This window comes from Arachis hypogaea, chromosome 11 (assembly GCF_003086295.3).
Source record: "Arachis hypogaea cultivar Tifrunner chromosome 11, arahy.Tifrunner.gnm2.J5K5, whole genome shotgun sequence".
NCBI lineage: Eukaryota > Viridiplantae > Streptophyta > Magnoliopsida > Fabales > Fabaceae > Arachis > Arachis hypogaea.
Window position 1 is genome coordinate 143047781 of NC_092046.1, and position 22654 is coordinate 143070434.

The 22654-nt window shown below is 32.5% G+C and overlaps 2 protein-coding genes across 2 annotated transcripts; both read left to right on the forward strand.

Moving 5' to 3' along the window:
* Positions 1-4042: 4042 nt before the first annotated feature.
* Positions 4043-6353, forward strand: LOC112723186 (uncharacterized). Its single transcript, XM_025774447.3, has 3 exons — positions 4043-5163; positions 5277-5420; positions 5524-6353. The coding sequence occupies exons 1-3, from the start codon at positions 4613-4615 to the stop codon at positions 5954-5956; spliced, it is 1128 nt and encodes a 375-aa protein (XP_025630232.1). The 5' UTR covers positions 4043-4612; the 3' UTR covers positions 5957-6353.
* A 10721-nt stretch (positions 6354-17074) lies between these two features.
* Positions 17075-19955, forward strand: LOC114924707 (uncharacterized). The gene is made up of 7 exons (XM_029289994.2): positions 17075-17492; positions 17808-17945; positions 18038-18373; positions 18572-18811; positions 18934-19254; positions 19474-19587; positions 19786-19955. Exons 1-7 carry the CDS (start codon positions 17075-17077, stop codon positions 19953-19955), a joined length of 1737 nt encoding a protein of 578 aa, XP_029145827.2.
* Positions 19956-22654: the final 2699 nt, after the last annotated feature.

A 22654-nucleotide genomic window follows, 5' to 3' on the forward strand; every position in this document is an offset into this window, starting at 1 on the left:
GTATATAATAATAATATTTATTTGCCCCCACAAAATTATTAAATTTGACTCCACAATAATTTTTTATTCAACTTTCGACACTTGATAGTCAATTTGAGTACTTCATATTAGATGTCTATTATAATGATCAATTTTTAAATTTAAATAAGATTAGTGTTCTTTCTTAGAAGTCGACTCGAAAGAATATTATCTATCCATTTGTGTTTCTTCTTTTGAAACTAGCTTTAGTTTTTTACAACTACACTAATTGAATGAACTTTTTCAACTATGAATATCGTCAAGAGCTAATTGTATGAAAGTTGAGTTTTAAATGATTGTTCAACGACATATACAAAAAAAAAAAGATATTTTAATTATTATATTGTCAAGGTTTCAAAATATGAAATATAAAAAATTTAAATTTAACTTATATGTTATTATTTAGATTATTATTTTAATATTTTAATTTGTAATTAGATATTTTGAAACCTAATCATATTTTACAATAACAAAATATAATTATAATAATAACTATGCTACGTATACATAAAATAATCACTTGTACAAAATAAATCTTAAAATAAAAATTTTGAAATATAAAATACACATTAAAAATAAGTTAAATAATATATGTATTTATATACAAATTTATAGTAGATAATTTGATACCTAGTTTTTTTATGTAAATTTAATATTTTTATTATAAAAATTATTATCATGTTATATATATTTCGCCCCCACTATTAAATTTTTTTAGATCCGTCACTGGCTACACAAGTATGTTTTAACATAAACAAAAACAATACCAACTTCAAAGTCGACTGCCCTAGCAATATGCCATCTCACGTTCAGTCGATTGATGTCCGCATCATATGCATCGGCGCGATCTCGTAGTAATTCGAAAATTTGCTTAGAAAAGAATAGAGGTGGGAGAAAAGTTGAAGAAATTGATGTAATAATGATTTAATGGACGAAATATATATATATATATATATATATATATCCTCTATTTTTATCTTTTACAGTGTAAATGAAATAAAAATAGACATATCTTGTTTACACTATAAACGAGATATGACCATTACACACTATACGTACAAATATGATAAAAGATAAATAAGATAAGAGATAAACTGCATTTTGATAAAAAAAAAAAAAAACTATAAATTATTATTTATTTTGATAAATAAAATATTTATTTTATTTATTTTAAAAAAATCCATCAAATTTGACCAAATTATATATATAGACTTCACATTGTCTACTTCTCGTATTACTTTCTTGAAATTTGACTCTCAACAAATTCAAACTAGAGGATTCCAAAAAAATTTAATATCCAAATTAAAAGTATTTTAACAATAATACCATACCGTGATAAAGAAAATACAATTATATATATATATACCTTGTGGGGTGCCATAATGTTTGAAACAGTATAAGTTGAATAATGTATCAACGTCAAAATTAAATTGGAAGCTACGGACTATGGTGCTATATCTATATGATGCATGATGTATATATGATAGTATTTTAAAAGTTGGTGGTGGAAATGAACATTTATTATTACTGTGCCGGTAAAGGGAATAGTAACGGAAACGTAACTGGATTTGCTAGCTTATTAGGTTGGTGCCCCATCTTCTATTTACAAACAAGACAAGATGCATGGTTAAACAAACAAGTTAGATTTTAATTTGAGAGAAACTTTTTGGGGTGAAAAAGAAGATGATTATTATTGGAGGAACCAAATAGCGGCCTAAAGAGAAAGAGAAGTTAGCCCCACCCACTTATGAGACACCGCATATTCTCAAGGGCAGAAAAATGTGGTCAAGAAAATGGTCCATATGAGGTAGCTAGTTAAAAGGTTATTTATATCTATTGCATGCAAAAAGGAGTTAATTAATGAATGAATGCTCAAACTTCCACCACCATAATGTTTATATGTACTATTTATTATTGTTTGGCTTATTTATCATGTGACTTTATAACACACATTAAAATTATAAAATAAAATTTTTTATTAAAAATATAAAAAATTTAAAATTTTAATGGATTTACATTTATTAGTTTAAAATATTGAAATTTTTTTACTAATAATAAATTTATCATATATATACTTTAAAACACATATTATTAGTTAAACCCTTATTGTTTTTAATTAGTTATTTCTAAGAAAATCAAAGTAATCATTAAACCGATAGAATTTAAAGTGTAATAGTCTAAAAAGGTAAGATTTAATTATTCTGTTATTTTTATAATTTTATTACATTTTTAATTAAATTTTTATATATTTTTTAATTAAATCTGTATATTATTTTTAATTTTATAATTATGTTATTTTTAGTGTAAAAATATTAGAGTTAACTGAATATTTTATCTATAATTAAGAATTTAATTAGATCTTTAATTATATATTTTTGAGAAAAATTTTCTATTAATTTTAATATTTTAGACATGAAAACGATCTAATTACAAAATTAAAAGCAATGAAAGGACACACTTAAAAAAATATAATATAAGAACCTAATTAAAAATTTAATAAAACTATAAAGACCAACAAAATAATTAAATCAAAATTTAATTGAGATTTAATTAAAGTTAAACAGAATATAATAAAATAATATATAAAAAATATAAATTTTAAAATATTTTTTAAAATTAGTTATTAAAAAATTAAATTAATTTAATCAATTTTTTTATTTTTGTCTAATTCAATAATAATTGATTTTTATTATGTATAGAATAATTGATTTGGTAGCAAATTTTCCATTATTTCATAGTCGATTTGGTCCAGTTTCAATAACCATGATTATTTCATTTCATTTGTGGAGTTAATCCTCCAACACTATTTTCCTTTGCCAAGTACTAATAATTAACTACCATTTGAGTTTAGATAGTTGATGATATTACATGCACCAGTTACATATATACTTGTTTTAGGTTAAAATGCAAATGATTCTCTTTGACTTTAGTTATTCAACAATAATGACAATATTTTAACAAATAATAATAGATTTTAACTTTTTAAGTATTCACTTACATATATATGCCAATGAAGTTAAAGTCTGGTAGATATGATAGGTTTTATTTATATTTTTATGGGCATGCAACTATTTATCCGTAGTCTAGGGTTAAGGTATGAATAAACTAATAAAACAAATCTTAGTAGTACCAGCCAAAACATGCAACCATACCGCGCGTATTTAATTGCAATCAATGACATGGGTTGAATCTATTTCACTTTAATTAGCTAGATTACACAATAGATGCGTGTTTTGGAATAATATAGTGATTGCACTGTCATAATAAAAGATTGTAGTGATTGTTTTTGTTTTTAGTATTAGTATTTTTATTTTTAAAATTTTACCAAAAAAAATGAAAATATGAAAATATGAAATATTTTTTATTATTTTTTACAAAATTACAAAAATATAAACTACTAAAAACAAAAATGCAATGTAAATGTACCAAAAGATATTCTTCTCATAAAAAATATTTTTCTTAAAGGTAAATAATTAAAAAATATATTTCATTTCCACTGATTTATATAGAATGAAGTTAAAACCTTACCTACATTTACATGATTGAAAAATGGGAAGAATTAATGAATTATTACCCAGCAGTATCCCATTATTTAAATGAAGAGTGAATAATAACATGATCTAAAAAAGTTAAAAAAGAGATTTTCTTTCTTTTATTTTATAAAGAGGATAAAAAAAAAAAGGAGAGGGGGGAGGGGGGGGGGGGGGCAGGAGGAGGACCCATCACATGCACACGATCAGAGATTAGAAGGCTTTTGGGCTTTCACGTACAGCCCACGTGTTCACTCCCCCTGTTCACACCCAAACCGGTTGCCGGTCAAATACCCGCGTTATATCTCAGATGTGGGCCCCGACGGCGGTCCTCTACTCTTCTTTTACGCAATAAATGCTATTCGCCTCGTTCCATAGTCAACCGACACATGTCGGTCATCCCTATGGTGGGAAACCTCTCCAAGACAACCTGTTGTCCAAATTCCCAACCCCAACTAAATCAAACCAAATGCCCCCTTTCACATACAAAAATTATAAATATAATTTTTTTTATATAAAAAATGATAGAATCTGATTAGATATTATTATTGTTAATTTTAATGAGAGAATTGTCATTTATTGTTGATATAAAATATTGTATATATTATAACATCAATCTATTTCGAAACATATAGTATAACAACTACATATTTTTTTATTGGGTAGTATAACAACTAAATATTTTAATAATGCACTATTGATTAAACTAAAGGATAAATTTATTTATTAATAGTAATTATTTGTAAATTATTACAGAAAATATCTCAAAATGGATAGTTATTTAGTTAGGGTCCACCTGACTTAAGGGACAAGCCTTTATTTCCGTAAAACAAAAATGAAAAGAAAAAATAAAAAGAAAATTCCGAAGCTATCCCTATCCCTTTCTCTCTCTCTAGTGATAATAGAAGATAGAAAGTGAGGTTAATTAATTAAGAGGGGTGATCACTTTTTGGAGTTTTGGGAGAAGAAAAAGAAAGAAATATTTGAAAATAAAAATAATGAGGAATATGTGCAAAGCTTTTTGTTGATATATAGGAAAATAGAAAGCACCCTTACAAAAATCAATGGAAGAAGGGAAGAGAGAGAAGAAGAAGAAGGAAGAAGAAGCATCCACCACTGCTACTGCTATTACTATGGCTAATTCCGTCGCATTTTCCGATGAGATTCCGATCACAAACACAAACACAATCAACACTTCTTACCCTTTCTCAAGCATCTTTGACATGATGCCACTTCCATTACTACCCTCTTCTGATCACAAAACTTCTGCCAATGGCTTCATCGACTTGCTCGCTCTCCATGACTACACTCCTTCCTTATTCGATTGGCTTCCCGCCGAAGCCACGCCGCAGCAAATCACCAGCAGCCAGCAGCAGCCTCTGCCGTCGCCGGCGAGCTCCAATGTCCCGGACTGTTCGGAGGTTTTGAACACTCCGGCGTCACCAAACTCGTCGTCGATTTCGTCTTCGTCGAACGAAGGCGGCGCCGGCGTCGGCAGCAACAACAACAACGCGGAAGAGCATAACGGTGGGAAAGTAGTTGCGGATGATGAACATGAAGCAGAGGATGAAGACGCCGATGGATCCAAAGAGAATCAAGACAAGACTAAGAAACAGTTAGTAATAAAAATCCCTCTTTCTCTCTCTCTATCTCTGTTAATTGAAGTTGGAATATGGTGTTTCTCTGCTTTAATTTAATTTAATTTAATTTTTTCTTCATCTACTGCAGATTGAAAGCAAAGAAAAAGAATCAAAAGAAGCAAAGAGAACCTCGGTTTGCGTTTATGACAAAGAGCGAAGTGGATCATTTAGACGACGGTTACAGATGGCGTAAGTACGGACAGAAAGCAGTGAAAAATAGCCCTTATCCAAGGTATATGCTCATCATGCTTTCTTTCACCCCTCTCTCTATTCCAATTAATATTATTTATTTATTTATTTATTTATTTTCTTGCGGGGCACGCCAAAAATAACAGGAGCTACTATCGTTGCACCACTTCCGGGTGTGGTGTTAAGAAGCGCGTGGAGCGTTCTTCCGACGACCCAAGCATTGTTGTAACTACCTATGAAGGGCAGCACACTCACCCTTGTCCCGCTACCTCACGCGCCGCACTCGCGTTCATGCACGAACCCTCCTTCGCCACCATTGGATCTTCTTCTCCACACTTTCTGCTTCCTCATCAACAACACTTCCAGCAACCGCCGCCTCCGCCTTCGTTATATAACTCCACTACTACTACTAATCCAACTCCACCTAATAATGCGTCGTCGTTTGGGACCTTCGTTCTTCAGGATGGAGCTTTTGCTGCAGCTTCTAGGTTGAGCATGGATCAAGCTTTCTTGAGAGACCATGGTCTTCTTCAGGACATTGTTCCATCTCAGATCAGGAAGGAGGATAACATCGAATGAATCAATCAACAAGAACCAGCGAAAGTAGGTTAATTAATTTTTATTATTACATTATTACTATTATTATTCGTGTTATTAATTATTCCATCTATATAAATATATATGTGACTTCTACTACTAATGCTAATGCTATATATATATATATTAGTTAATTTTGTTATGTAAGTTAAGGTTCTCTAACTGGTGTATGTGAGATATATTGAAGCATCATTTTGGATGAGGATAGATCCGTTTTTAGATGCCATGGATCAGGGGGCTTTAATTTAGATTCTCATTTTGCTTCTTTTAGCTTTTTCTTTCTTTAATTTCCTTGATCCATCGTCCATTTCTTTGTAATTAACTAGATATTTATTATTATTCGACAATCAGACATATTATAATTAGTTAATTACCCTTATCTTATTTTCTTCTCCCCTTTATTTTAATTAATCCGCACATATGCATACTTACGTCGATTTTCTTTTTATTGTTGGATAGATTATCCAAATACTTTTAGGGTTAGGGTTTTCAGTCAAATTTGTGCATTATTGAACTTAGATAGCTTGGTTGCATGTATATATGTGGTTAATTTAAGCAGATCTTGTATCTAGCTGTGTGTGTGTCTTTTCAATTCTTCCCACTCGGATATTATTCATGGCAGAGCTGGCATTGGTGAATGGGAATGCAACTCTCTCTCTATATATGTATGGTTTTTAAGAAGAAATAAATAAAGCCTGGTATGTGTTATGATTGTTCCATGACATGAAACAGTGCATGAGGGGGGTATGGATCGGATAAAAAGTTGCAAAATTATTACTTAGCCTATTACCTTGCTTGCAATGCATGTAGTACCACCATTTAGCCTTTTCTTATATATGATGGAGTTCCTTTTATTTTTATTTTTTGTTTCTTTTTTTTTTTCTCATCATCTTCCTCTATAAGCTACATACAAAGATGGGGTTCAGCCATTCAATGATGATGTATCTTTCCTACTAAGGAAATTGCTAGAGCATGGTTCTCTTCTTCTTCATGCATCATGATTGATAACATATTGGTGTGGAGAAAAAGTATTGCCAAATTCATTAAAGTTGTACATTTTTATTTTAAGTATAATATATCAAAAATACTAAGTATATATTAAAATTAATTATTAAAATCAGTCACTAATGTGTTTATATATAAATATAATTTAACTTATTTTTAATATATATTTTGTATTTTAATATGTATTATATATTTGTGACTTATTTAAGCGACGGATTTTAGTATACATCTAACATCTAACATGGTTATAATATATATACGCCCTATCATTGTAATTGTGATATATAGATAGAGCAAAAGCCATTTGTGTAATGGCCATGCCACTATGCTTTCCAATTAGGTTGGGAATTTTATTTCGATTCTGCTTTGCTAGCTGAATTATATTGAATTGGCTTATAGCCATGCCTATTTATGAAGGTACATGCTAATTATAATTAGTTCTACATACAGTGCCATATATATATATAGCTTTAGATGATAGCAATTGAATTCTATGTACCACTAGTTTTGATTGCTTTTCTATCACTTCTCTTGACACAAAGTATATATGACAGCTTGGATAAATACGGTATATATTCAACGATAAGTAGTCATGCCTCAAATAGGTACTTTGTTTGGGACATGGGATTTAATTAGGTTACTTCTATTTGCTTTTAGTTTCCACTTCTTTGTGCTCATCTTCGCTAATTCCATTGGTAAAAGTTTTATATTTACTACTATTTCTATTTGAAATCGTTGAGAGATTATCGAGCTTTGGTTATTTTGGTTAGGTTGTTCATCAAAGATGGAATAAGGGCTTAATTAATTGCAGTTATGATCTGAAACTTTTTTTTAAAGGAAAAAAGAAAAAGAATATATCTATCATAATATGCATGGCCAGGAATAAATTCTTTTCACGATATTGATGAGTTCGTTTGAGGAATTTTGGTATTTTCTCGCCTACAATTTACTTTATTACTGTTTTTAAAGGTTTTATTTTGGATTAATATGTTACTCTCTTTTTAAAATATGAATATTGTTGTAAACTTGGTTGAATGTGGACAGAATATTTCGGATATAGACTGTGCATGTTTTTAACTTGTCTGTGTTTTCTGAATAAAGTTAATATCGAAGTGAGGAGGTAGGAAGAAAATGTATAGGATGGAAAATTTTGAGAATAAAGGATTCTGTGTATCCTTTAATTTAATTAATTTTTCATCATAGTTCATATACTTGAATCTATTAGAAAAGCTGCCTTGACAAGATAGTTGGTATGAATCAACGTACATTTCAGAGGCATAACAATGGCAATGCAACGCGAATTAAATTATAGTAAATAAATGTTAAGGAAAAAAGGCCTTGTTGAATGCAAAAACTTTGAATTATAATAAGTTCTTTGTGATTGGCATGCATGCAATTGCAAGTAGCTATAGAAATAAGTAAAATTGATAACTAAAAATTATTAGATAATAATTTAATAAAATATGTTAAATTATTTAATAATTTTTAACTATTAACTTTACATAAATCAACTGTACCTAAATTTTTACTGTAAAAATATGAACATAATTAGATATAGGAAGAAGTAAATAAAAAGAGAAGACTTTATTAATAATCAACATGTAAAGTTGATCATGATCATAAAGCTGTACACATTTCTCAACCATGCTGCATACCAATGAATGAATATTCTGTGCTTCAAGCAATCAAAAAACATTTTCCTTTCTTTCTTTCTTCTTTTTTTTTTTTTCGGTTGATATAAAAATTAATTAATATATAAAGCCATTTGAGACTAATTGTGATGACTTTTTTGGTATTCCCAAACTTTCCAGCCATCAAAACTTTATGTTCTCGAATTGCAAAAGCTAAGGGCGTATCTTCTTGTAATCCAACTGTAGGAGTGCCAATCAATTTGATGCTTTCAAAAAATAAAAATATCATCGAATCAAGGAATTGGAAGAAGTGAAAAAAAAGAAGGTCTATTCATTTGCATAATACAACCCATATGATTCTTCAAGGCATCTGAATCCAAACGTCGGTATGTAACTCATTCAATCAAGTAATAAATAACACTTCTAATAATTTGCGTGGGAAAATAATATTTACTTGATTTATACGTTATAAGATACTATATATATGATATGCTCCATTTAAAATAGAGTAAACGTATGCGGGCATGCTGATCTTATATTAAATGTTCCACACAAACTCATTATAAGATAAGTTTCAAAATAGGTGGAAAACAAAACAAGAAAATGTTGCATTTCTTTATTCCTTACTTGCTCTGCAAGTTTAGGAATATGTCGGACAAAGGCACATTATGTGTGTAAAATGTGGCGCCCAAGATGTATAAAAAAAAAAAGGAAAAAAAATAAATAGCATGTAGTAGATTATAACTTCATTTGCCTCTTATTACTATTTCTTTACCCAGGCATTACTACTAGAAGGGTTCAAAACCGATTCAAATCGAACAAAATCGATCAATCGAACCGAAAAAATTAAAAACCGAACAAATCGAAAACAAAAAAAATTACGTTTTGTTGTTTTTTTTTTTTTTTTGCGGTTCAGTTCGGTTTTCAATTTTGGTAATAAAAATCCTAAACGAATCGAATCAAACCGTTCATTTAAAAAACCCTAAAAGACCAAACCCCAAAAAGGTCCAAACACTAGATAACCTAAACCTAGCAAACGCCAATGAGCCTTAGCTCACACAGTCACACGGCATTCCGTCCCCTCCCCATCTCAAAGGTCTCGAGCTCAACTCCTACCAACGGCAACCGAGGAAGAAAAAATGGTAAGTATGTGAGGAGCGTGTGAGTAATGTGTATGTTGTACCTAGGATTGGGGGTTGTCCAATCCACTTGAGGTACCTAGAATTGAGGATTGTCCAATTCACTGACAAAAAAAAAAAAAGTCTCTCTCTAACGAAGGAACATCAATCCCCAATCCCCAAGCCTTAGCCGCCGAGCCCCTTCCTCCCAGCACCGTCTTCCTTCACCGTCGCCAACTCGCCGAACAGAACCTCGCGGACAGCACCTCGTGCGCGGTCCTCTCTCCCTCCCTTCCTCCTTTTGCACTTCACAGTCGCTGTTTCCTTCCCTCGCGTCGCAACTTCTCCCTTTCCCTCCCTCGCTCTCGAAGCTTCTCCCTTTCCTTCCATCGCAGGTGAAGCCGCCATCGTCTGTCGCTCGTCACCCGTCAGTCACACTTAAAAAATGTCGTCCATCATCCTTCGCGCTGCAGTCAGTACAGTAGAATTCCTCTACATCTAGAATAGGGATGCCTCTCAAATAAATTATTTGTTCTAATTTTTTTGGATCTGGTTATTTGTTCTTAGTTCTGTTCTAATATTTAATTCTATTTTTATTTTGCTATTATGATTTTTAGTTTAGGATTCTTGGTTCTGCTCTTTCTAATTTGTTTTTGCAGTTTTGATAATTTGTAGTTCTCTAATTTAAAAATTTGTGGTTGTTAGATAATTTTTTTTTGAAAAATTGTTATGAATATTCTTGTTTTAATTATCTAATTTGGTTCTGCTATTATGATTGTTGTTTATTGTTTATTACTGATTTTTTTAATTATTTGTTCATTACTGATTGTTTGAAATTGTTAGTAATTAGGTTGATGAAGGTAGCTATTTTGTAAAATAGGTCAATGTTGTTGTTTTTTTTTCCCTTATAATATTTGAAAGAAAACTACTTTCTATTTCAGGTTGGGGAAATTATTAGCAGATTTAAGAAGAAGGAATTTTACTTGAAAGGTAACTTCTTTTGTTTTTGTTACTACTTAACATACGTGTTAACAATTTAACTTAGAAACTCCACAAATTTTTAGCCTTATACCGAGAGGCACTATGCTGACTTATCTACAAAGACTTTCTTTAATGGATTGGTCTAATACATTATCTTTGGTTCTATTGTTGCCATGGTCTGGGAGGGTAAGGATGTTGTTGCAACTAGCCGAAAGTTGATTGGAGCAACAAATCTCTTGGCATCTAATCCTGGAACTATCCATGGTGACTTCGCCATTGCATCGGAAGGTAACTATAAACTCATCTATCTAACGGCATGGTTTTGTATGTGCTTTCCATAGATCTTGATCGTAGGTCTGTTAAGTAAATTTTAGGTTGACAAGTAAAATGGTTAATGTTATAATATTGTTTTTAAAATAATTGTTCAAATTAATCATAAAATCAAGTGCACTTTAAATAAAGGTTGTAGTGGTCTATGTGTGTGGATCCTTTCTGATTGGAGTATTGAACATGTTAGTCGTAGAATTTTAACATTGTTTGATAAGGTAGTCCCTAGAATGGGTCCTAAGAGACGATGGTGAAGATTCACCTGTGACATGATCAAGTGCTTTTTCCAATTATTATTGTTTTTATTATGTAACTGTCTTTTTATTTCAGGTTGGTTAGCTTAAAGAAGTTTCATTGCTTTGTTGGAGAGGACACCAAAACGTGGCTATCTGTTCCTAGAAATTTGTTTTTATTTTTTTTGTTGTGTTAACTATTGAACCTTTAAACTTTTTTAATTGTCATATTTTAATTTCTTTTGTCGTTGAATTTTAATGGATCAAGACTTTTGTTAGTTATGGTGTACTTGTATTCTATAATTTCATGTTATAACTTTGTGAAATAGTATGAGGTTTTTGTTTGAATTGATTGAAAAACCGAACAAACCGAACCAAACCGAACCGCAGTTTAATTAATTGATTGGATCGGATGACTTTTCTCTAAAAAACCGAACCAAACCGCACTGTGAACACCCCTAATTACTACTGCATCAGTTTTTTTCTTTTTTGAATTCAACTCTGATTTACAATCTTGCTTGAAAATTGCAATTTTCTATTGCAGTTATCCTTTTATACGAGGGATTAATTTTCTATGTTGAAAAAAAAAGGTGTAGTGGTGTATCAAGAATAATCAACAAAGAGTCTTATGAGACACAGCATAAATTTAAACTCAATAAAAAATAGGCTCATATATATATAAACTAAACAAGAGTAATAAAAATGTCAAATCTCAACTGCAAAACACCTCTGAATGGAGCATCCATCAGTAATGAAGCTGTAAGAATAGAATTTATTGAAACCTTCATCACACGCGGTGGCATGCAACTGTCCATCTTCAGTCTTTTTAACTTGAACTCTAAGGAAAAAAAATATTAGCAAAATTCTCATTAAGTTTCGGCGATTTCATTGACTTATGACGTATCCAAAGGAGAAACAAGTTGTCAGCTGCAGTCTTAACCATAACGAGCTTCATTCATGGAGGCACAAGAAAAAGAGAGCCTTCCAATATCTTCTGAACCTAGGTCCTTTCCACTCTGCTGAGTTCATGTCCCACTAACCTCGGGAATGGGTTTTCAACGTACCGATACAAAACTTCACCAATCCACGCTGTCCGAAACCCATAACTAGTCGGTGGTATATTTTTATTCCACGCCTCTTTCATTTGATATAAACACAAGACATAAGGGATCCATCATCAAAACCGGGGATGTCCTTGATCTCTTCCCAACTACCAACCACTGGGTCAAGAATCTCGCCAAGGATGCCCAAGTTTTGCGATGGTTCTCCCACCACGTAGACCTTTTCGTGGAGGGTAGTTGCTCCGCCTTTGTCACAAGGAATGCGCATGCTGGGACCCTGTCATCAGCGGTTGAAACGGCAATCAAGAACCCACACATCGGCGAAAAAGGCGTCATCGGAGTAACCACCAATTACATAGATGTCATGATTTAGGAGGGCGCACATGGTGGACAGTTGGAACGTGGGTGAAGGACTGAGTGGAAGCCGGAGGACAGGGTCGGGGTCGTCAGGGTTGACCATGAACCATTAGACGTGGTTGGAATCAGGGTAGTTGATGAAAAAGTATAGCATGGTTTGTTTACCATAGAGGGTGGTGTGGGCGTCATACAAGAGCGAAGAAGAGAGAAGGGAGCGAATGGTTTTGGAAACTTGGGACAGATTTGAGTGATAAGACCGTGGCATGCGTGCTAAGCAATCCAATGCGACATCGTTGGGAAGAGAGGGTATTACCCCTTCTTGCTTCTGTTGTTCTTGTTCTTCTGATGCTTTTTATTTTTTCTGGGCACGGGCGACTTCGGCTAACAATGACATTGGTGTTGCTTTCTACTTTGAAATTCGCTTAGTGCTCCGAACACCAATTTAATCTTGTATAAACTCTTTCTTCACTCTATACGCACAGACCAATTTTTTTTTGGCGAGGAACAAAGAAACAAACAAACAAACAAACGAAAAAAAAGACAGAAAAAACGAAGCTAATCTACATCCACCTGCAGAAGCTGCAGCAAGTTCATAAGAGGTTGCGGCCAAGTGCAATGCTGAGTGTCAACTACACACAAGCCAATTTAATCATTCATCCGTTATATCTAAAATTGTTATAATTTAGAATGTAAAATTTATAATTTACAAAGATTTGTATAAAAAGTTAAAAGATTTAAAAGTATAAGAGAAAAAGACAAATAGGTCCCTGACCTTTTGTCCCTGACTATTGAAAAATACTTTTAAGTCCCTGACCTTCACAAAATTTGGACGGATCTGTCCCTGACGGAGACATTTGAACGGATCAGTCCCTGACGGAGGCATTTGGACGGAGGGACTGATCCGTCCAAATTTTGTGAAGGTCAGGGACTTAAAAGTATTTTTCAATGGTCAGGGACGAAAATATCCGCAGAACAAAAGGTCAGGGACCTATTTGTCTTTTTCTCTTGATAAATATATTTACTATACAGTAAATATATTAGTCATTTTTTAATACTAAAAATGTTTATTTTTTAAAAAAATTAGAATTTAAGATTTATAATTAAAAATTTTATTATTTAGAGTGTAAAATTTAAGATAGAGTAAAGTATCGTTTTTGTCCCCAACGTTTGGGGTAAATCCTATTTGTGTCCCTAACGTTTAAATCGTCCTATTTGTATCCCTAACGTTTGTAAAAGTGATTCAATGTTATCCTGCCGTCAATTACACATCATGAGCGCTTTAGTTTGAGTTTTAAAAATCTCTTCTTGAAGTTAGAATACAAATGTCTGTGATAGAATCGATGATCTACTTCGAAAAATAACTCATCAAATGTTGAAACTAATTCCTACAACATTTACATAATTCACTTTTATAAGCTAAGGACATAATTGAATCTAAACACAAATAGTGGGTATAATATTAGAATTAAACACATCTAAGTGAGACCTAATTGAGAATGAATACATCCAAAAGAGAGAATAATTGAAAAATATAATCTGATTTGTTAGTATAATTGATAGTAGGATAACATTGAATCACTTTTATAAACGTTAAGGATACAAATAGGACGATTTAAACGTTAGGGACACAAATATGACTTATCCCAAACGTTGGGGACAAAAACGATACTTTACTCTTTAAGATAAATAAAATAATTTTTAAAAAATTGGCTGATATTGATAATAAATTAGTTTTTTAATATTCAGTTTTCTTTGTTAATTTTTTTATTTTTGCATTTATCTTTACCTTTTGTTAAAAATTTGGGTGGAAACAAATTATATTGAAGAGATACTAATTATATTTCAACATAGAGATTAGTTGGCTAGGCTGCATTTAAAGCAAGATATTTAGTGGCTAGATAATAATGAACGCATTTAATTTGAAAACAAATCTTATCCGATTAATATTAACTTATTTTAAAATTATTTCTTTTATCTTTGTAAATTTTAAATTTTATATTTTAAATTATAACAATTTTAGATATGAAGGATGAATGATTAAATTGACCTGTGCATGTAGCAGACACTTAGCATTGCACTTGGCCGCAACCTCTTATGAACTTGCTGCGGCTTCTGCAGGTGGATGTAAATTAGCTTCGTTTTCTCTATCTTTTTTTTTTTCATTTGTTTGTTTGTTTGTTTCTTTGTTCCTCACAAAAAAAATTGGTTTGTGCATATAGAGTAAAGAAAGCATTTATGCAATATTAAATTGGTGTTCGGAGCACTAAGCGAATTTCAAAGTAGAAAGCAACAACAATGTCATTGTTAGCCGAAGCCGTCGGTGCCCGGAAAAAATCAAAAGCATCAGAAGAACAAGAACTAAAGAATCAAGAAGGGCTAATCCCCTCTCTTCCTAACGATGTCGCATTGGATTGCTTCGCACGTGTGTCACGGTCCTACCACTCAAATCTGTCCCAAGTTTCCAAAACCGTTCGCTCCTTCTTCTCTTCTTCGCTCTTCTATGATGTCCTGGGTTTATAATCAAATGAAAGAGACGTGGAATAAAAATATACCACCGACTGGTTATGGGTTTTAGACAGTATGGATTGGTGAAGTTTTGTATCAATATGTTGAAAACCCATTGCAGAGGTTAGTGGGGCATGAACTCAGCAGAGTAGAAAGGACCTAGGTTCGGAAGACAGTGGAAGGTTCTCTTTTTCTTGTTCATCCGAGAATGAAGCCCGTTATGGTTAAGACTGCAACTGACGACTTGTTTCTCCTTTGGATACATTATAAGTCAATGAAACCGCCAAAACTTAATGAGAATTTTGTTGATATTTTTTTGACTTAGAGTTCAAGCTAAAAAGACTGAAGATGGACAGTTGCATGCCACCACGTGTGATGAAGGTTTCAGTGAATTCTATTCTTACAGTTTCATCACTGATGGATGCTCCATTAAGAGGTGTTTTGCTGTTTAGTTTTGACATTTTTATTACTCTTGTTTAGTTTATATATATATGAACCTATTTTTCATTGAGTTTAAATTTATGCCGTGCATGATAAGACTTTCTGTTGATTATTCTTGTTGCACTACTACACCTTTTTTTTTCCAAATAGAAAATTAATCCCTCGCATAAAAGGATAACTACGACAGAAAATTGTAGTTTCAAGCAAGATTGTAAACTAGAGTTGAGTTCAGAAAAGAAAGAAACTGATGCGGTAGTAATGCCTAGGTAAAGAAACATTCAGTAATAAGAGGCAAATGAAGTTATAATCTACGATATATCATTTGAATATGCTAACTTCAATTAATTCATTGAGAAACCAATAACAAAAATAAAGATTGATACATATTTCACAACAATCATATCTCTATTACAAGTTGGCTTACAAACAATAACACCTTATTCTTCTTTAACAGATCATGGAATGAGTCATTTATCAAAGCCCAATTTAGGAAACTACAATATTGAGAGACAACATGGATCAGACTAAGAAGAGCATCAATATAGTATTGTGTTGTTTAAGTATTTCTCATACTCCATGCCATATTTAAATTGAATTAATTCAATCATACAGTAAGGAAATTTTTTAACTTTCTTTGGGTTCATACATACAAACAGTTAACTTGCTACCTTCTTGGTTGAAATGTCTTACAAAATTTTATAATATTATATTACAGGAGAACCAGACGAGCTGAACCACATTCATAACGACTCTTAATCAATGCTACACAGTTAATAGTCAAAAGAAGTATTCTTGCTTTTCTCACAATGGCCCTATACAATTTCATAGTGACTACATTTTTCATTTCACAGGTTATTTAGACCTTGGAGATTCAAATTTCAAATTCCAACATTGTGGAGCTCGATTTTGGTTTCAAGAACGAATTAAAATATACTATAATGCAAGGATTCCAACTTTCACTCTAAGTTGTCGTCAAGGCCAAGTCGAATTACCTAAACTACAGGAAGCGCCTCAAATACTTAATGATCTAATTTTTAGTCACCATGCAAAGGTTACTCACTTCCAAAAAAAACATGCCCACATACAACAGTATGTTTGCTTTTACTTTATTTGGTGTCAAAATAAATAAATGTATTAACCACACTAAGGGGCCTCTTACATTTATATTACTTAGTCAGAATTATTATTTAATGGGAAGCTTATTACGAGAAGAGAAAAGTTCAGCAAAATTTGCACAACTTTACATCTACGATATACAAAATGAGATAAAAAATCGTAGTTCAAATCTTGGGTATTAATTTTCTATTCATTCGATTTCACTTCTCTTTATTAAGCTTTCTTTGATAGTGAACATAATTTATACGCAGAAAAAACTTTTATTTGACAGTTCTGGTGACAAACTAACCAATGGAATTTGGACATCATATCCGATATTATCAAAATGCTGGATCAACACAACGTCTTTGCAAAAAGTTTTCGCATGGTGCGAGATGTTATTAGGACTAATCCTCAAACGAATGTTCATTTACGGCTTATTGGAAAAAGGGAAAAAGATGGAAGGCGATATAATCTACTGTCTGTTGACGAGGTTGCAGGTTTAGTTGTTGGAGATTTTGATTCAAATACAAAAGAAAGAGATATTGTTCTGGAAACAAAATTTGGGCGACTTCAACGAATTTCAGAACCCAACCCATTATATTTAGGATTACAATATCCTTTGCTATTTCCTTATGGTGAAGGCGGTTGGAGAGAAAACATCCCGTTGAAGAAATTGGTAACAAAATCTAAAGGGGAAATCTCTTATGTTAGCATGAGAGATTTTTTTGCATTTAGAATCCAGCATAGACCAAGTTGTGAAGGTGTTCTGTTGTGTTCTCGACGACTTTTTCAACAGTTTTTAGTTTATGCATTCTTAATGGTTGAAGCTTCTAGACTTAATTTTGTATACTCAAAGGAAAGATAGTTCAGAGTTGAAATCTATAAAGGTCTGAAAGATACAATTCTGAACAATGGAACTAAGGCGTCATCACTTGGCAAGTACATTGTTTTACCTGCAACATTCACAGGGGGACCACGATATATGATTCAAAACTACCAAGATGCAATGGCAATTTGAAGGTCAATTGGTTATCCAGATTTATTTATAACAGTAACTTGCAACCCCTAATGGGAAGAATTGAAGCATTATTATAAGGAAAATAACTTAAAACCTGAAGATAGACCAGACATGGTTTGCAGATTATTCAAGGCGAAGTTGGACTTACTCATCAAAGATATCCAAAAGAATATAATTTTTGGTACATCTAGGACAGGTAATACTCTAAAGCTACATTTTCATAGGAAAATTTTTATTATTTCAATCCATTATAATACAATCATAATTAATGCATATCTATTATTGCAGTCATATATACTATTGAGTTTCAAAAGCGTGGATTACCGCATTCACATATACTACTATTTCTTGCGCAAGAGCATAAATTCACTGGTTTTGAGGACATAGACAACATTATCTCAGCAGAAATTCCAGATTTGAATCTGGATCCAAAATACTATCAAGAAGTTAAGGCTTTAATAATGCCTGGACCATGCAGAGTTACAAACAAAATTTCACCTTGCATGGAGAATGGTGTTTGCATTCGAGATTTCCCTAAGAAATTCGTAGAGTTTACCACCATTGATCAAAATGGATATCCAATTTATAGACGTCGAGATGCTGGTCATACCTTTGAGGTTTTAGGTATTCATTTAGATAATTGGTATGTTGTGCCACATAATAAGTTCTTATTGATGAAATATGATACTCACATAAATGTTGAATGGTGCAATCAATCAAAATCGATAAAGTATCTTTTTAAGCATGTTAACAAGGGAAGTGATTGAGTCACAACTTTTTTTTATTCAAGTTCAATGCTTTCCAACTCTAATTCAATTATAGATGAAGTGAAAATGTATTATGATTGTCGGTATATCTCTCCTTGTAAATCTGCTCAGAGAATATTTGCATTTGATATTTACTATAGAAGACCCTCAGTTGAACGGTTAAACTTTCACTTGCCAGATGAACAACCAGTTATCTTTGAAGATCAAGACAATTTTCAAAGAACTATTGAGAAAGCAACAATTAAAGATTCCATGTTCATAGCTTGGTTTCAAACAAAAGCAGAATATGAGGCAGGTAGACAATTAACTTATAATAATTTTTCAACTAAATTTGTTTGGAAACACAGCCTTAGAATATGGGAACCTAAAAAAGAAACATTTATATTGGTAGATTATTCTTTGTCCCTCTGCCAACAGGTGAATTATACTATTTAAGAATGTTACTTAACATTGTTAAAGGGCCAAGAAGTTACGAAGAACTTTGGTCTTTCAATGGTGTTATTTACCCGACAATCAGAGATGCATGTTATGTGCATGGCTTACTTGATGATAATCAAGAATACATTGATGCTATTGAAAAAGCAAGTCACTGGGGTTCTGGATATTATTTGAGAAAGTTGTTTGCAACTCTTTTGTGGTCAAACTCAATGACTCGACCTGAAGTAGTTTGGCAGAAGTGTTGGACTTTACTATCAGATGGGATTCTACATAATCATATAGCTATGTTCAACTTACCAGGTTTGAACTTATTCATTAACATCTATATTTATTTTTCTGCAAGTTTTTTCATCAAACGTCCGCAAGATACCATTTATTATCTTCATATTCATATTCATATCAAGGTTGTTGAAATTTTTTAACAAATATAAATGTGGCAATATACAAATAAATGTTTTGAGGTGTTTTTATTATTCTAATAAGGATTTTCAATTATAATTGCATATTTGGTTTTATCAGATGATGAATTATTAGACCTTACTCTAATAGAGATTGAACAAATACTTAATAGCAACGGCAAAACACTTCGAGAATATGCAACAATGCTATTTCCCAACATGGATAACATTCACAGTATGAGACATGGCTCTTTGCAAAAAAAAAAAATTAATATTAGATGAACTCCGTTATGATCGAGTCATGTTGGCGAAGTAACATAAGCAATATTTATCACAAATGACAACAGAACAAAAATATGTTTATGACCAAATCCTTCAGGCTGTCAATTCAGATTGTGGTAAAGTTTTATTCTTATATGGGTACGGAGTATAGGAAAGACTTTTGTTTGGAATACTGTCTCAGCTGTTCTTAGATCAAACGGTCAAATTGTCTTAACAGTAGCTTCAAGTGGATCGCTCTTGATATCTGGAGGACAAACAACTCATTCCAGGTTTAAAATCTCCGTGACTCCTGATGAATATTCCACCTGTAACATAAAATAAGGAAGCCCACTAGCTGAGTTAATTTTGGCTACGAAACTGATTATTTGGGACGAAGCACCAATGATGAATAAATTTTGCTTTGAAGCACTAGATCAAACTATGAGAGACTTACTTCAGCACACAAACCATTCAAGTTCATTGTTGCCATTTGGGGGAAAAACAGTCGTATTTGGTGGTGATTTTAGGCAAATTCTTCGAGTGATAACAAAGAGATCTAGATAAGATATTGTTAATGCATCGATTAATTCCTCTTATCTATGGCATGAATGCAAGTTATTAACGTTATCTCAGAATATGAGATTAAAGTCTTCAATAGAAGATGAAAGCATCAGAAAACGAAAAGAATTTGCATAATGGATCCTTGATTTGGGAGATGAAAAGCTTGCTCATTCAGAAGTTGGATACAATGTAGTCTCTATACCACTTGAACTCTTAATTATAAATTTTGATGATCCAATTCATGCAATCATTGAAGCTATATATAGTGACTACCTATAGGATCCCACATAGTTCAGGCATTTGCATGGTTGTGCTATTCTGGCTCCAACAATCAACGTTGTTGAATAGGTGAATGATTATATGTTATCTTTAAATGAAAATTAAAAAAAAGTTTATCTCAGCTCGGATTCACCTTCCTTTAAAGAAGGAGTTGTAGACAGTTTGGCATCAATGCACACTGTAATACTCTACCACACAAAACTTTATGCTTAAGTCATAAAGCTGAGGTGGTGAGGTATTATAACCTCTAAAATAGAATATATATATATATATATATATATATATATATATATATATATATATATATATATATATATATAGTTGAAAGAAATTTTATAACGAGGAGCCTTTGAAGAAAAGTTTAAAACAAAAGTCGTAACGCTCACGTAAAATGAGAAACTTGCGTACGAAGAAACGTAAGATATGTGTGTGAATAATAAAAAGGGAGTGTCAAAAGATACAAAATATTCAAGATCCAGCCTCAACCTATGAACCCAAGGTTGGCCGGAGAATATTTACATAAGTATATACAAGATAAACCCAAAAGGCCCAAAAGTCAGCTTACAGAATCTATTTCTCCAAATCAACCTCTAAGAGGGACATAACATAATATATGCAATGGAGATATAACGTATCATATATATATATATATATAAAACAAAATAGAAACCCATAAGGCAAGAGTTCTTCGCTTTAGAAACTTCCAGAATGCCTCAGCGAGGTGGCTCACGTCCTGCATCTGAAAACCACAAACATTGTATGGAGTAAGAACTAGAGGTTCTCAGCATGGTAACAGTGCCCATATAACTAACATATAATATCTCGGGAAAGCCAGAGGCAATCCTAGAACTCCGACACTCATATTTAAAATCTTAAAGATTATAGTTTCTAAACCATGAGTAGGGTAGTTCTCTAAGGTTCTAAGACTTAGCCAGACTCTAACTAAACCCTCAATCTCCCGCCTTCCTCCAATCCTCCAAACTCCAGTGGAACCACACAGACAAACAAGCAAATGTTGACAAACACAAACATGATACAGTTACAGCAGATAGCAAATATAACAGGTAAGCATAGTAATCACATAGGCAAGCCTAATTAAATGCACAATCAAACAAAATACACATATGCACATTATGTATGTCTGCCCTATGGCTGATGATATCATCTGTTGGTTATATAGCTAACTCGACATATCCTAGTAGCAAACCATGGACAGAAACACCTATTGCGGAGCAAGTGCGTTTGAGCTACAACCCCCTTGCTACTACCCGCTTAACCTAAAGCCAGTGGAATAACCACTACTACGGCTACTACCTAGGCGGGTGTTTAAAAGCTCAGCCTGGAGCAAGTGGAATAATCCAGTACTGCTGTTACTACCCAGACGTCACATTCAGTGACCTAGAGCAAGCGGGACGAGCCATAATCCTTACTACTGCCCAGGTATCTCAAACATACATTCATTCAATTAATAATCAATCATTATTATTCTCAAATCTCAAACATTGACCCGGAGCAAGCAGAACGAACCACAATCCTTACTACTGCCCAGGTTTGTCATTAAAAAATTTATTATTATATCAATTCTTTCATAATTATTCAAAATTCCATAATTAATTTCAGTTTTCATAATTCTCCTTCCTCATCTCATACTCGGAGCAAGTGAACAACTCCATTGCCTACTACCCGAGGTCACATATCACATTCACTTACAACCCATCATTTCTTCACTTCCTCAATCACAATTCATTACTCTAAACCTTTCTTCTGTGTTAAGCTAACTCCCTCTCAAAGTTTAACACCCTCACTATGCATAGAACTAAGTTTTAGGATTTTAGAACTAAGTTTAAAATCATGTTTAAAATCACAAAATACAATATTGCTGAAAAACAGCGTCCCGCGTACATGAAAGTGTAAATTTTTCAAACTCGCATACGCGAGTATGTCAGGCCGAACCAAACCGCCGCATCGCGTGTACCCACGCGTACGCGAGCCTCCCAAAAATGCCGAAAGTTGTTAAGTGTTGCAGAATTGCCTTTCGCACATTAAATTTTGACGAGCATAACTTTTTCGTTTTAAAACATTTGTCACCCGTTCTTCGAACGGTGTAAGTTTCACGGATCCAATTTTCATATAAAACAAGTTTGAGGAACACCGAGAGTCCGGAAGCCAAGTTATTTCTCGTCAAAGTTCGGTCAAAAATT